Source organism: Rhineura floridana, chromosome 12 (assembly GCF_030035675.1).
Source record: "Rhineura floridana isolate rRhiFlo1 chromosome 12, rRhiFlo1.hap2, whole genome shotgun sequence".
Lineage (NCBI taxonomy): Eukaryota > Metazoa > Chordata > Lepidosauria > Squamata > Rhineuridae > Rhineura > Rhineura floridana.
In genome coordinates, this window is record NC_084491.1 from 25,270,982 (window position 1) to 25,287,614 (window position 16,633).

The window sequence follows — 16,633 nt, forward strand, 5'->3', positions numbered from 1 at the left end:
TGTGGCTGTGACTCCTTCTGTGATTTTTGATCACCTCTCCATGTCAGATTAAGGGCGGCAGAGCTGTTTTACCTCTGAAGAACTAACATAAACTCTTACAATTTCCCTAGAGAGCCTCTATTTATAAGAGATCTACTTTAGTCAGAGGTGCCAAAATAGAATTGTGCATCAACTGTTGGGGACAGGCATAGTGCCACCAAGACAATTACAGAATGTGCCTTAAAAAGGACATTGAATTAGAATTTCTGCCCTGATAAATTAGTTTTAACAATTAACCCACATTTCTTGTCCTTTTGTCTCACAGAGACCCAACAGGAAAAATCAATTAGTTCTGCATGTTGGTATGTGCATACAGCAGACACAAAATTTTAGGGAAGGAAATGAGGGCATCCATCCTATCTTCTAGCCCCAGCCTGTCTTTTTTCACTTACTGTGTGGTAGATGTGAAACATTCCAACTTGGCATCATTTTGCTTCAACATTTTGTTAGTGTAAAAGATGCACAACTGGTTCTGCACAAGTAATGCCGTGCAGGGAGTGATAGATAGGCCTGTTTGTCTTTATGGCCTTAACAAATCCTTTCTAAGGGTAAATTCACATGACCCATTTTTGAAATACGAGTTGGCATTTTCAGTGGATGTCAAATAAGCACATGGATGTGGATCGTCTTGTAAATCATATGCTGGGATTGCAGGCCAGCAGGTTCTCCTCAGAACATGGCTTGACTTGAAGTCAACCTAAATTGAATCACTTTTATGTGGTACTGAAGATATAAATGTTCCTTATTGGGTACCTTCATACTGTAGTCAGTTTTTTCAAAGAAGTCCTGAAGTAGTTCCGTCTTTGAAAGGACTTGGGTGGCTTCTCAGTATTTTCCCAAACCTGGAAGGACTTGCTTGTGTTTGCTTATAAAAACTTACTGCATTAGCATGGCACCAGGATGGAGGACCCTCCAGATGTTCTTGAATTCCAGCTCCCATCATCCTTGGTTATTGACCATACTGGCTGAGGCTGATGGGAGCTGGAGTTTGACATTTAGAAGGTCACAGTTTCCTCACATATGGTCTAGTGAACTATAAGTATGAAAAGTTTATTTTTTCTCTATGTGCATATTTGCAATCATGATAAATATTTTTCTAAGTGCACTCAAAGGATTTTTGTTTGGGATCCAACCCCTCACTTAAAAGTCAAGCACCATAAATTTCCCTACACAACCAATCAGCTTAATGACCATCCACAAAGTTATCAAAGTCCTATCCCTCCCTTACACTGCAAATGGTTAACTAACATAAGTTAAATGATCAGTTGAGATCTGAAGGGTAGCTGCTTGTTATGATTATGCACAGCTCAGTGTGTTGTGAGAGTTTCAGACTACTGGTAAATTGTATTGTCATTTGGTTATACACGACTAGAAGAAAACACTATAAACAGAGTGCTTTCAATTATACATAAAGGAACCACTTGAAACTTTCCAGTGCTCTCACTAACAAGTGAATGAAGTATTGTCATGCAAAGGAATTAGAATGGCAGGAAAGGTTTTTAACCTCTCAGAAGTTGATTTGGAGAAACTTAAAGATACTGGGCTGTATCCAGACTAAGTTAGTTGAACAGAGGACCAACTGAAATAATTGGAGCAAGTTAAAACATGACATTCTGTAGAGGCACACTTACCGTTCTGCCAGTTCCAGTGCATCTTCACCTCTCTTTTTTGAAAATGGGGACACACTATGTTAGTCAAACCTGCTCCTTTTTGCTGTAAAACCTGGTTGAGATCAGCTTGAGTGTGCGTTTTAAATTTTTTACTTCAAACAGATTTTGCAGTTGATCGGCAGATCAACCCATTTCCCTCCAGGTGTTGCCAATGGAAACACTTTGCTGTAGGCGACTAGTGTGCTCACAGCTTGAGTTAAGGTCTGTTGACTTCAGTCAAACTAAGGCCAGCTAACTTAGCCTGGATCCAACCCATTAGATTCAGTTCTCTTTTGGTCTTCTGTACCAGAGAACATGAACTGATTTTCCTTTGCCCAAGCTATTGTATTTTATCTAGCATACAAGATGGGATTCCATCCCATTGCCTTCATTGCCATACCTACAGTGCATCAACATCTGGTGGGCCTCTTGGCAGCAGGTTATGCTGTAATTTCAAAGACAGAAAGGACAGAATGGAACATGGGAAGCTGCCCTATACTGAGTCAGATCATTGGTCCAGTTAGTTCAGTAATGTCTACACTGATTGGCACTGGCTGTCCAAGATTTCAGACAGTGGTCTTTGTCAGCCCTACTGGGAGATGCTGGAGATTGAACCTGGGACTTTCTGCATGCAAAGCAGATGCTCTACCACTGAACTATAGCCCTTCCCCATTGCTATACTGAAACCAGAGGTTTTTTTTCCAGGAGCAAATGTAATGAATGGTTGGTGTGAACTCTGTAAAATGATAAGTTTGATTGCATTATTGCTCAAAATGTACAGGATACACTATTCCAGATTAAGATACTGAGGCTGCTTTCTTGTAAGAACATAGCCAGTTGTAAGCCCCATTGAACTCAGTGGGACATATACAGGATCGTGCTGAAAGTGGCAGTAAGGTTTTTTCTTCCTTTGGAATATGCTGTTGTGGAGCAAGGTCTACTGGAAATGTAGTAAAACATGAGGTTCCCCAAACAGCCTTCCTCAATTAAGCTGCACAGTGTCTGGTATAGGATGTTCCAGGCACTGCAGACTTTTTGGTAGCCCTCTTGTGCCAGGTAAGTATATATTGGAATAAACTAATGCATTACAGCCATACTGTCCCACTGTATCCAGGCTATGGAAGGTGAGCCGTCACTCCTTAGATAATGGTTTGTTTGCTGTACTGGAGATGCCAAATATTTTTCTCTGGGAGATGTGTAACTGTCGAGCAATGTAAAGTGCATATCCGCTGTGTAAAAAACAAACATGCAAATTGGTCCTTATAATGGAATAGCAAAGTCTTGTTGAATTTTTCAGGTACTGCCCTTGTGGTGTAGCCTGTACTGTATTTATTTATTTATTTATTTATTTAATTTTATTTATATACCGCCCTAAGCCTAAAAGGCTCTCTGGGCGGTGTACATCAGAAATAAAACAAGCACAATATATAAATACAATAGATATAACAGAATCAAAAAACAAACAAACAAGCAAGGAACCAAACTACACCAAAATACAACAATAATGCAATGCTGTTAAAATACACTATAAAATACACATAAGATACAGTTTAAAATGCCTGGGAGTATAAAAAAGTTTTCACCTGGCGCCGAAAAGATAGCACCTCATCGGGGAGACTATTCCACAGTTCGGGGGCCACCACTGAAAAGGCCCTAGTTCTAGTCATTACCCTCCGAGCTTCTCGATGGGATGGTACTCGGAGGAGGGCCTTAGATGTTGAGCGCAGTGTACTGGTAGGTTCGTATTGGGAGAGGCGTTCCACCAGATATTGCGGTCCCATGCCGTGTAGGGCTTTATAGATCAAAACCAGCACTTTGAATTTAGCCCGGAAACAAATAGGAAGCCAGTGCAGACGGGCCAGAACAGGTGTTATATGGGCGGACCTTTTGGTCCGCGTCAATAATCTGGCCGCTGCATTCTGGACTAACTGTAGTTTCCGAACAGTCTTCAAGGGCAGCCCAACGTAGAGCGCATTGCAGTAGTCCAATCTAGAAGTTACCAGAGCGTGAACAACTGAGGCGAGGTCGTCACTGTCCAGATAGGGACGTAGCTGGGCTACCAATCGAAGATGGTAAAAAGTATTCTATTATATGGTGACCCCATTCAGATTGTAGAGCACATTTGTCTTTGCTGGCTTCCTTATTTATTCCTTGATTTTAACCATGTATTGCCATCATGTTCCAGTTATGTGCTTTTATTGGTTCAAAAGAGACATTTTGAAATCTTTTAGTTCTATTATAAACTATTACTTCCAGAGCATATAGCACATTCAGTTGCTGGTTTATATCCTCTCATACCATACCAATTATCCCCCCCCCCCCGCATAGGGAAGAAAATGTTTGCTAAAACTGGTCGTGAAGTTGTTGTCCTGTTCAATCATGTTATTTGCTTGATATTAGTCCAGAGAAAAACCTGGAGCCTGATGGGACATTCTTTTTCCAGCATGCCGGCTCCCCAGACTTTGATATCAGTTTGGGGAAGGATTGGCTAGTTATTTAGGGCACAGTGTGGCAGCAACTAAAACCTCCTTCTGTGGCAGTGCCAAAAGAACAAACATTTGCACCTCCAGAGAAATGGGGTTGAAAAACTGTGCCTTTGACTTTACAAAATGGATGTCTTTTCCAGCCCAGTTCATCAATTGTCCATTGAGAGAAATCTTGGCTCTGTTGAAAGCACAGAGTGCCAATTTCTCAATGACTTCAATAGTTACAGCCCCTTGTGGAGCATTGGGTATTACGAAGTAGCTGGTGAATGTTCCAATTCAAAGTGTGCCACTGAGGGCGAGAAAAGCAACTGTGGATCTTGAAAAGAAACGTGGAGCTTATGTTGCCTCCATTCACTCCCATTTATCCATAGCAGATATTCCCACCCACCGTTCCAGCTTCTTCAGATGAGAACTGACTTTTGCCAGCAAACATCAAACCTACCTTTGTTTCATTAATTCTTCACAAAGCCAACCATGACTTCTTGCTTTTGTGGCCAATACTGACTTGCCCCTAGAATGGGCAGCGCTGGTTGCCATGGCAATGGGTTGTTCATATATAGAGAACCTGCCCTTTACAGACCAAGCCTTCAAATGCTGTTCCATAACGGGGAGGGGTCACTTGTACTCCCACCAATCCCAGCCAGCTTCGCCTGTGATCAGGGTTGATGGGGGAGTTGTAGTGCAAGAACTTCTAGAGGGTTACAGGTTCCCAATCCCAGCTTTAAAGGGACTGGGGGAAGGTGTACCAGGCTTCCATCAGGGAAGGTCTCTAGACTTCAAACACAAGCCACAAAAGTAGAGTCTTGCTGGCTCTTCTCCATTATAGCTTAATATTCTGCCTGCAGCACTAGCCACATTGCATGATCCAGATATGAGGTGTCAGACATGGGGAAGATGCCCTACTTAAGGACAAAAGAAGAACCATGCTGGATCAGGCCAAAAGCCCAAATACTCCACTACTCTGTCCTCATAGTAGCCAACCAGATGCCCATGGAAAGCCCAAGCAGGACCTGAGCACAAGTGCTCTGTGATTCCCTGCAACTGGTATTCAGAGACATACTGCCTCCAATAGTGGAGGCAGAACAATGGAGCTTCAGAGTAACCTGAAAAAGTGTGAGCTGTGATCCATGTCTTTAATGATTGCTTCTTGCTACTAAATGATTCCCTTTAAAACTTCTGCTGTTATGGCACTCAAGCAACTTAATTACCATTGGGTGCTTAAAAACTGCTTAGTGAACATAGAATGAGGCTAATTTTGTATGCCTCTGAAGGAATAGGGAGCTGCCATACCAGGTCAGACCAGTATTGATTGACATTGACTCTTCAGGGTCTCAGGCACGGAGGAGTCTTTCCTATCTCACAAACTGCCTGATCTTTTTATTTGGAGATGCCAGGGATTGCACCTGGGACCTTCTGCATGCAAAGCATGTGCTCTGCCTTGCAGCCACAGCAGTACTTGATTAATATTAATTGATTAATATTAATAACTATTTCTGTTTATTATGTTTTTATCCTGCTCTTCCTCCAAGGAGTTTGCCATAGTCTGCATGCTGTTTCTCCCCTTCCTCATTTCCTCATATGAGATAGGTTAGGCTAAAAGATGGTAACTGGCCCAAGGTCACTTAATATGTTTTATAGCTGACCGGAGATTTGAGCTCATGTCTTCTCTGTCCTAGTCCAGCACTCTTAACTGCTACTTCACTGGCTCTGTAATAAATGAAGAGCCATCTTACATGGCTTTTTACAGCTTACCCCATCCCTTCCCAACCTTGTACCCTCCAGATGTTACAGGATCACTGCTCCTGTAATCCTTGACCATAGACCATACTGGATGGATTTGATGGGGTTTGGAGTCCAGCAGCATCCTGAGGTTTGGGAAGGCTGGCCTAACACCATGCGCATGTATGTGTGTGTGCGCAGACACATGCACGCTTTATAAAAAAAAAAACATGGTGTTGTGGCTAATTGAAGCCCCTCTTCTAAACCATATTTATCTGAATCCATGAGCTACTATCTTGTATTAAAGGTATTTCCAGGTAAGCTGCTTAGGATTGCAACCCCAAGCAGGGAGCCTGACCCTTTCTAGGAGTGTAACTCTCCAACAACAGACCTAAGGGTGGTTCAAATGAGATGTAACATTAATTGTGTAAATGCAGTTAAGGTGCAGGTTTGTAAAACAACAACACTGTAACTAGAAACTACAGAGGAGCAGCAGGACCTACTGGATGGAGAGGAAAGCAGTGGAAGTTTCCATCCCTATGCAAATAACAGCTTCAAGGAGATTTTCATTGGGATTACAGTAGGGGGGAAAGGGTTAAATGCTCCCTTCCACCCCCTGAAAGCCCCATTGCTTGGCCCTCTTGCAGCTGCCATTTACATAAAAAAAACCCAGCAACCCTACACGCTAAGTGCATTCACACAATTAAGATCACATCTAGTTTGGCCCTAAGGCAGCTTTCAAAACTGCCACTTTCTTACTCAGGTACATATTTTGCCTACCTTTCAGGTACCTTTAAGTACCTATCATGTATTTGTAAGTTTTTGGCTGCTTTGGGCTGATTTTTCAAGCAATGTCCCTCGTAGAGCAGGGTAGCTAGGTGCAAAGGTGACCAGATGCAATAGTTAATAGGCAGAAAAGGGCGTTTCTGCAGGTGCATCTCTCTTATACCTGTCCAATTCACTTTTCTACCCTATCTACTCAAGGTATAAAAGCCCTGTTATCCTTTTGCATCTGGTCACCTTATCCTAGCAAATTGTGAAAAAATAATTTAACACAATAGTCTTGCTCACCTTTTTTAAAATACACCAAAAAACACCCACTCCAGCTGTCACACACCTAAAAAGGCCAGTTAAGAAATTCTTTGTGGTGCATTTTCTGTGACTCCTTCTTCCAGGTAAGTACATCTTAAAAGTACCTTAAAGCATAGTCAGCTTTTCTGCCACTACATCAGTGCAAAAGGTAAGTGTTCCGCCATGAAAATGCTCCAGCCAGAGTGATGGCTCTTCATTATGCAATCCCTTTTGTTGAAGCCACTTTGCACAGAGCACCTATGGGTGAAAGGACCTTTCTAGAGCAAGCCTCTCTAAATGGGGATAGACATTCATTCTTAATTAAAAGCTCTCTTCAAGACCAGTGGATATGGTCAAAGGACCTTCTGCTTTTCTTTTGCTTTTCTTTTTCTTCTTCCCTTTGATCTCAGGTGGAGCCTGTATTGAGATGTTAACCACCCAGGTATGGATTGGCCACACCTCCATGGGGAGCTCATTTCTGCCATTTTCTCTTCTCCTTGGCACTCCCTACCATTCTCCCTGTTGCAATGGTTTCGTTGGCTTGCAGGAGGGTTGAATGTATACGTCAGCTTCCGCTCTCCATTTCCAAGGGGCTCACAACAATCTTGCCATGGGGTTGAATATGATTTTTGGTTTCATTCATGAGAAATCCAGTTTCGATTCTTCTCTCCCTGATTTACTCTGCCACTTTCTGTTTGTTAATCATTTGCCTTTTGCTGAACTAATTACCTTTTGCTTTTCTCCCTTCCATTCTGTTTCCCCTCCCTGCTCTTATGTGGGTCTTGGTCTTTGTTCACTTTTTCCTCACATATTTATCACAATTTTCTGCTCCATTTCTTCTCCCTTCTCTTCCAATTACCACTTTTTTCTTCTTTATCTCTTCTTTCATTTATTTTATCTTCTTCGTTTTGTTCTTTGATTCATCCTTTCTTCCTCTGTAGGAACCTCAAACCACCGTTATCCATAACCCAGTGGACGGCATTAAGGTACTGCTGCCTGTCTTTCCTTCTCCTCAGTTTGCTCTTTTGTGATCTTGGATAAAAATTGAATTTCTGCTCCTCGCATTGCTGTGCAGTTTCACCTCTGGGGACAGACCGTAGGCTCAGGTTTTGCACCTCTTGTCTGTTTCAGTATGTCTGAAACCCTGTAAGACGGAATCCGATTCACTTGTCTACTGTGGTAGATATTTGTTGGGAAGGTTGCCCTTTGGAGTTTATTGGGAAGCATACTCCAGAGAAATTTGAACTTGCAGCTGCTCAGTTGAGCTTTTCCACAAGACTTAGTCTTCCTGGAGAGTCAGTACATGCCCAAGAAGATGGAGCTAGTTCTCTGGGAGCTGTGTTTATTTCCTTTCTCTCCCTTCTTCCACGTACACCAATGTGAATCCAGCAATGTCACTGAAACTGATGACACACAGCTCTGTTTTAATAAGATTCTGCCTCCTTGGAGAGTCATAAAGGTTAGACTCCCCACCTATTTCGGAAGAGAGGTGGAGAGTTCTCCAGTGCGTTTTAGGTATACAAAGAGACTGATAAATATATTCTGGGTTGTGGGCAAAAGATACAGAGTGGGAGAGCACCTATTGTCTTGTTTGCCATCTGCAACTATGTGTTTTTCGGCGGCTTTTTGCTGTGGGTGCTAGGATGGGGGAGAAAGCCTCTACTCTGATCCCAGAGGAGCTAACCAGAGGGCAGCAATCCTGAGCTCCTTCATTCTGAAGTGAAAGAATGCAGCCAGACAGACCAAAAAAGACCAGTCCAAGAGCTCGGATTGGCTGAGGACTGACATATTTACTCCATGCCACAATCATCCATTGCTTGGACACAGCCCTCGCCTTCACCCAAACCTGCATTTTCTTACCCATTCTCTGCTGTAGGGATTTAATTTTCTATCATCATTATTATGCTTCCTCTTTAAGCCCATTCACTCAATGCATCTGGCACAGCCATTAAATGGAGCTTGGGGAAGACGACCAGAGTTTTAAAAAACACCTAGGACTGGGTAGAGCCAGGCAAACAGACTGTAGCAACAGTTGTGCCCCCTATTCTTTTTTCTTTTTCCATCTTCTGGATAGGATATTTCCTGCTTTAGATTTATATTATGAAAACTTAATCACGTTGGTCATATATTTTGAAAAAGTAAAATGTAACCTGTGCACTGATGTCAGAAAATAAAAGTTGTATTCAGTTAATGGCCATGGGGACTCTGTGCTGAGCCATGATGGGATTCTACAACTGTCTTCTTACTGGGCACAAAGGGGACGTCACAGAACCCTTCCTTTGCTACTGTAATAATTCTTGTTTATAGAGAGCCTGTCATTCTGCTTTGTGTGTTTCAAATGTGTTGTAATTAACCACCCTTGAGTTGAGAATTTTGGCCCCTTGGTTAGATAGAAGGAACAGTCTTCTTCTAGGTTTCACGGACTGTTAAGGGAACATCCTTCAAATAAAACCATTCACACTTTAGCAGTCTCTATACTGTTAAAGTTATATCTACTATATTTTTATCATATCATTAGAGGTCCCCAAAGTGTGCTCTTCACTGCTTTTGGTGTTTTTCAACAATTTGAGTTAAGCAGGATTAGTGAACAACGCATGAAAATTCTTACCTCCTATTATAGCACCCCCCCAATCTATGGCACCCTAATCTAGCCTGATCCAACAGCCACCTGTGCTAAAAAGAGAAAAGTCTAATTCTAACAATAAGCACAAGCTAGTTCATTGGGGGGGGGGAAGGAAATAGAGTCCTCTTTATCCATAGCATTAAAAAACACACATAAGGAGCACAGCCCTACCATTTTTGTTTTTTATGAATCACCTTTTGTGCCTGAACTGCTGCTGAAATTATTCTGACCTTCATATCGACAAAAGAAAGCAATAGGTGAACTCCTTAGTAAAAAGACGGCTTGCTTCCCCATGTTACGTAGCATGACTTTTTTTAAAAAGAGAAATCAGACAATACATAAGAGTATGGTTAGGAACAGAGGAACTGTCTTATACCATGTCAGACCACTGGTCTATCTAGCTCACTGTTGTCTGCACTGATTGGCAGTGGTTTCCAGTGTTTCAGACAGGAATCTTTCCTAGTCTTACCTGATGATGTTAGCGACTGAGCCTGGAACCATTTGCATGCAAAGTATGTGCTTTATCACTGAGGTATGACGTTTGTCGCAGAACATGCTTTCTGATAAAGGCTCCATAAGAACATAACATAAAAAGAGCCCTGCTGGATCAGACCCAATGTTTACTTAGTCCAGCATCTTGTTTCCTGCTGTGGCTGACCAGGTGCCTATGGGAAGCCCACAGGCAGAACATGAAAGCCAATAAACTTCTCCCATTGTTACTTCCTAGTAATTCGTACACAGAAGCTATTGCATATAGCTATCATATAGGGAGTAGCCACTCATTAACTTGTCTTCCATAAATTTGTATAATCTCTCCTTAGAGCCATCTTAGAGCTAGTGGCCGTTTAGAAGGGGATGGACTTGCACAACCATCTGAGTATAACCTTTAGCACTACAGAGCTGGTTAAAATACCGACTTAATCAAATTGCATAAGATCCAGAGAAGTTAAATGCATCTATCTGGGTGGTTTTGTGGCTCCTTTTCTCTTGTCAGAGGTATCTATGGATTTCTCTACCCTTTCTGCAAAATTTGATGTGTTCCCAAATTATTCCAGTAACTATAGGGAAAATACAAAACAGCTTGCTTTTAGAAACAGCAGCAGAGAAGCAAGGACAGCAGAGAATCAGGACAACTTGTGCTTAAATTGCATACAGTCTGGAAAATTCAGTTAGACTCTCCCATAAGAGTAGGACAATTCAAAGCAGACAACTTCATTTCCAAATGCTACTCAGGGAGAGAAAGAGTAGACAATTTAATAAGCCTTTTTGCTTCCTTGGTGACAGTACCAGTGTGATTCCTCAGCGCTGGCTGTTTACTTGTGCAAATTCTTTTTCATTCATAGGCTTGAGGAATTTTAAATGATTCGGCGAGATTTCCCTCCAGGAGGTTATAGTGTGACCTCCTACAGGGAAAGTGGGTTTGCAGTCCTGACCCCTGGGCAGCAGTAGCAGCCAGCTATCTACATCGCAAAATACTGCCATCAAATGGCACGAGTTAACAGAAAAAAGCGAGCCCTGTTGAAGTCGCCAGAATGCAGCAATCGGGTTCCAGTGTTGAAGGCCATACCAGAGGTAGCAAATCTGATTCCAGCTCCTATTCTTAATATAGAATAGCAGTCTCCTTCCCTCTGCCTCACCCCCTTCAGTTTTGGTAGAGACTTGTCTCAGCTGGCATGACTGTTGGGGCTGATTGTATGCACTTTGAATGGGCCCCCTGGCTTTACTTATTTACTGTATTTCTATCCTACTTTTCAGACAATTGCTGTCTTCCAAAGTGGCTCACATCAACAGAGAGAGAGAGAGAGGCCTTGTCATCAGGCTTACAAACTAGAAAAACAAGATGCACAAAGGAGAGTGGAGGGAAAAAGTAGAGGAGGGAGATCATCAAGGCCAGAACATTTATATCCATTTCAGGCCAGACTGATGTTCCTTGGCTGGTGTTCTTGCTTGAATAGCAATTGGTGGCTCTTTTTCTTTTGGCCGAAGGTGGGGCCAGGAGGTCCTTTCCCCTTGCTTCTGTGGTCTCAGGGCAACAGGTAGCTGGAGCAGAGTGCTTTTTCAAGCAGGGAGGGGAGAATTGAGCTCCTTGCAGTCTGGTCTCCTCCTTATCTTGATGTTATTCTTGGGAGCAGCCTCCCAATGGCCCTAGGTTCCTCAGCTGATGGCATAAGGCAGTGTATGCTCTCCTGCTGTCCTGTCCCAGGCAACTGTCAGTTGGAGCTGATGGTTCCTCCACTTGACACTCTATTTTCTCCAACCGCTCCTAAGTTCTGCGACCTAAACAATAGTTTCCTCATTTTCACGACTGGCCACCTGCTCTGCAGTGCCAGATGGCATAGCTGCCCTGGGTCAGAAGCAGAAGCATGGCTTCTTCAGCCAGAAGTGTCTGCGGCACACTGGAGAAGGTTATCCATACTACTCAGCAGTTCCCAGGGCACTCCTATTATTGACAGAGTAATGATGGGCTTGATCAGCAGCAGTGGGCTGAATGCACAGGAGCTGAATGTACACTGTGACACACAGCTCTCCTCTATTCAGTGAGCGGACTAGCTCTGTAAAACCCTCCTGAGATTAAAGGCTCTATAAGTATACATTTCTCTTTCTTAATTGCTGGTTATACCATGTACTAAAATGTTTGAATTTTTAGCATTTGCTGTTCTGTGTTGGTTCCCCTAGGCGGCTCTTAAAAAGAAATAATTTCCCCCAGAATTCTTTTCTGAACTTATATTGTTTCTATTTATTGCATTATTTTATATTATTTTTGTGCTTTCCAGGGTTTAATCTGGCACAGTCTAATTGAATAGGTTGAGATTTGGTGGGAAGTATTTGGCCTAAGTATGATGACGCTCAGAGTTAAGAATGTTGCCTTGGCAAATGAGTTATTCAGAATCCAAGTTTACCATGGTGACATGAATGTAGGGATGGGCATTTGTGGGGATAAATGATGGACAGGAGGGAGAGGTGCTTAACCTTTTTCCTGAGCCCAACTGGCAGAAATAAGATTTAAAACTTCCTGGGATACATTTCCAGGGAGAATTGGTACGCAGGAGAAAGTTAAACATCCTTTCTATCCCCCCACCCCCAATTCTGTTCTGGATGTGTCCCCTCACGAGGAAAGCACAAGACTAGGAAGCCTATCTTCTCATAACGTTGTAACACCACAAATGGTTCTCTATGATGGCAGATGCAGAAAGAACATTAGAACAAAAGAAGAGCACTGCTAGATGAGACCAAAGGTCCATTCTGTTTCTCACAGTGGCCAACCAGATGCCTCCAAGAAGCCCACAAGCACAACATGAGAACCAATAGCCCTCTCCTAACTGATACTCTGGGCCTAATTACACGTTACATTCACAATGTGATTAGCAATCACACTGTAGGTTTTAAAAATAAAATACCTAGCAAGGGCAGGAGGAGATGGTAATACTTAGAATTAGCATGCGGGAGACTCCTGTTGCTGTTAACATAATATGTAGTTATTATGTTATGTAGTCTCTGAATGTATAGCTATAGTGACTGATAGTTATCTGTGACCTGCAGAAGTTGTCTGGGGCTTACAGATCTCACTACAGGTGAGATGTGTGGGTTTCTACTTTCAGAGGCAAGAAAGGTAATTGGGCACACTTCTGTTTTCCACCTTCTGTGTAATTTTATCTAAATTTACCATATTTTGGACTAGTTTTCTTTCATGTAAAAGGAATGTAGTAATGTTAACTGTCTGGATCAGCACTGGAGATGTTGTTGGACTCCAGCTCCCATCAGCCCTAGTCCGCATGGCCAACAATCAGGAATGATGAGAGTTAAAGTCTAATAACATCTGGAAGGTCACAGGCTCTCTATTCTTAATCTAGATTAATCCCTGTGTTTTCCCCCGGGCAGAAATAATTTTATATCCTTGAACCTATCTAGTTTGAGAGATGCTCCTCATAGAGTCAGGAAAGGAAATAACCTAGGAGGGGCCCTAATACTTACTTACTTACTTCTTTTGTGAGATGCAGGGCTTTTGAGCCCTCTCTGGTCCCTCTTCTGATGTACTCGGATCCATACTTTCGATGCAAGTCCCAGCTGTGCAACTTCAACCTGTCGTTTCTGGCCAGAGCCGCTAATGTTTTGTTTGTCCTACCCCTGTATGTTTCCACAGGAATCCTCCGACAGCACAAACACCACCATAGAGGATGAGGACACGAAAGGTAACAGACATAAGGGTTCATAATGTATAAAGCTGGCAAAGGCAACCCACCTGCATACTGCTGAGCGTTTGTGTATTTGAGCATAAATGGAGTCTTAGAAGCCATATAACTGCACCTGGGAGAAATGGGCTTGCAAAAGAAGACAAATGGCCATTTACGTACAGTGTTTTCAGGGCCCGCTCCAGATTTGAACAGACCCTGGGTAAAGGGCACTTATGATGATGGGCTCTCTCAGGCTGCGGTGGTGGCAGCAGCATTCGGGGGGAGGAAGGGATGGAGGCTGCCATTTTATTTTCCCATTATGCCCTAGAGTCCTGGCATAGTGTCAGTCTGAGCTGTTGTGGGAAATTAAAATTAAGGCTCACAGACTGAGCTGCTCATTGTGGAGGGTTCAGAGCAAGTGAGCCCTGCCAGGGACCAAGCAGCTGCCCTAGAATGCCAGGTCCTGATGCTGGGGCTGACCATGGGCATATCCACATGGGAGCCTAACTTCGTACTAAAGACACTGCTTTTACAATCGTAACAGATTTTCCAGGTCCACACTTCTTGCTCAATGGTAGCTTCCAATCCGCTGTTTTCCATTCATGCAAGTAGGTGTTTGTCTGGGAAGATTAGTGTAGCTGTTTCCTTGTGGGCCCACCCTCTAATTTTACATGTTTACTCCCTCTGGCAATTGACAAAAAATGAAACTGGCTAGACCCCCCATCCCTTTTCCATTGTCCAAGCCTGAGCGAAAGGCGGATGGGGGGGCAAGAGAGTGAAAGGCAAAGTAGGCAGCTCCTACAGCAGCGTTTGCAGGCTGCGGAGAGAGAGGGAGCAGCCGATGGGGCATAAGAGAGCCTGCCCACTAAAAAAACATCAAAGCAAAGCTCCTACAAGGAGGAGCGCAACACAGCTGAGATGGTTTTTCCTTTCCTTTTTGCATTATCAGCAGATTGGGTTAATATGGATTTAAAGGGAAATACTGTGTGATAGCTTCTGCTTGCCTGCAACGTCATGTAAACCATGTGAATTACAAGGGGATGCAAGTAGCACCAGAGGCACACTAAATCACTGTGTGGATGAGCCCAAGGTTGTTGATTTCCTGAGAGATACAGGACAAACACTTCCCCATTGATCTCAGTATCAAGTTTTGCTGGCCTTTATTTTAGTTGAGCTGCTTTACCCTCTTTCACGGTAAAAGAATGCCTCTCTAACCACCAAAAAGTCTAAATGGTTTTGGTCTCATCTTCTCTTCACTGGATTTCATTAGTTCCCCCTCCCCACCCGCACAGGGGAATCTCCAATTTTGTGCTAGAGAGAGCAAATAAAAGAAAAGAAATGGGGACCTATAGCACTGTGCCAGAGCACAAGCTTTGCATACAAATGGCCTTACGTTCAATATCCAGTTGAACAGTCTGTGCTCCTACAGCTAGGAAAGATCTTTGCTTCAGATCTTGTAGCTGGATGTGCGATTGATCTAGCTCAGTAGTAAGGAGTTCCATACTTCTTTGAGCCTCCTGAAGACTAGGTAAAACCAAAGACGGAGTGATTATGTGGCATTTGTCATTAATCTTTGGGTAAAAATGCGAAAGGGGGTGGGGGTGGAAAATTACAGTGGAAAAACATTCCCCCCCCAACTTTTCTGAGGTCCAGTATGGAACAGTTAGAAAGTTGGTGGCAGGGAACCCTGTTGTAAAAAACTTTACCTTTCAGAATGATCAGTGACATGAGCCCTGTTTAGGTGTCCTTCCCATGTGGAAGCAGGAAGGGAATCAGGGCCAACCCACCCACTAGGCAGAGGGAGGCAACTACCTCAGGCAGCAGATGCTGTGAGTCAGGGAGCAGCAGAGGTGTCGGAAGACAAAGCTGTGTTATGCACCACACAACCTGCCCTGCATCCCCTAAGTGAGCCTGCTCCCCTCAGATACACTTTCCCCACTGCAAGTGTTGAAATAGCATTCAACTGTCTGCCAGTCCAGTCTACTTGTGTACATTGAGTGGGAGTGAGGGGCCCCATCTTCTCCTTCATCTGAGACAACAAAATGTCTTGGGGGTCTTTTCAGTTGATCAAAATGTTTTAATCTAACCAATTAACTGATTAAAGGTTGTAGCCCTCATTTTAAGCGTTCAAGATCCTTTGTGAGTTCTGAAGATGTGTTGTTTTATTTTTTGCTATCAGGGAACCCAAAGGTAACATGCACTGTGCTACTCCACTGCAGCAAGCAGCAAATCTCAGCTTTTCATTTTTTTAAAAAAAACTTCTAGTCATAATATGTCAGAAAATTTAAAGTGAGAAAAGTATGTTGGGATTCAGAAACTATGGGCAGCAGTGGCTTGGGGATATATTTCAACAGGTCATTAAATAGCAGGGCAGCTCTACTGCACAGCAGGTCAAGTGGTGCTTGTGATGTTAGTCTCCTGAGGGAGGCAGGGAGGATTAGAAGGTAAATCAGGATCTCCTGATAGATGATCTCAGGTTGATTTGCAATAGATTGGCAAGAGTTTCTGACTCCTGGTTGCTTTACAATAGCAACACAAAACTACTTTTCTCATCTAAATTTGCTGCTGAACTGAAGAAAACTAGCAGGCTTTGCTGCGAAAGGACTATGAGCTCAGTTCAGTTCTGGTACTACAAACAAATTCAGAGGCACCCTGTTCTTTAATTTTAAGTATATATCTTTTGCACTTAACTCTCATTGGTAGCTCTTGGAGTTCTACTAAACACAAAGGGTGGTATTCCACGCTAGTAGGTCCTATTGAAGTTAATGGACATGATTAACTTGAGTTCATTAATTTCAGTGAATCTGCTTTGCGTAAGACTTGGTTGAATACAACTCAAAGTACAAAGTAGACCCAATAAGTGTGAAGGTCTGC

General features: G+C 43.0%; 1 protein-coding gene across 19 annotated transcripts in view; it reads left to right on the top strand.

Annotated features, from left to right (window-relative positions):
* Positions 1-16,633, top strand: part of CAMK2B (calcium/calmodulin dependent protein kinase II beta) — a 273,787-nt gene that overhangs the window by 218,433 nt on the left and 38,721 nt on the right. For 12 of the 19 annotated variants that reach the window (XM_061593504.1, XM_061593513.1, XM_061593514.1 and 9 more), the window contains 2 exons: positions 7,906-7,950; positions 13,729-13,777. In XM_061593504.1, the coding sequence (XP_061449488.1) occupies positions 7,906-7,950; positions 13,729-13,777 (94 nt within the window). The remainder of the gene's footprint in view (positions 1-7,905; positions 7,951-13,728; positions 13,778-16,633) is intronic. The other 7 variants (XM_061593506.1, XM_061593508.1, XM_061593518.1 and 4 more) reach the window with 1 other exon arrangement.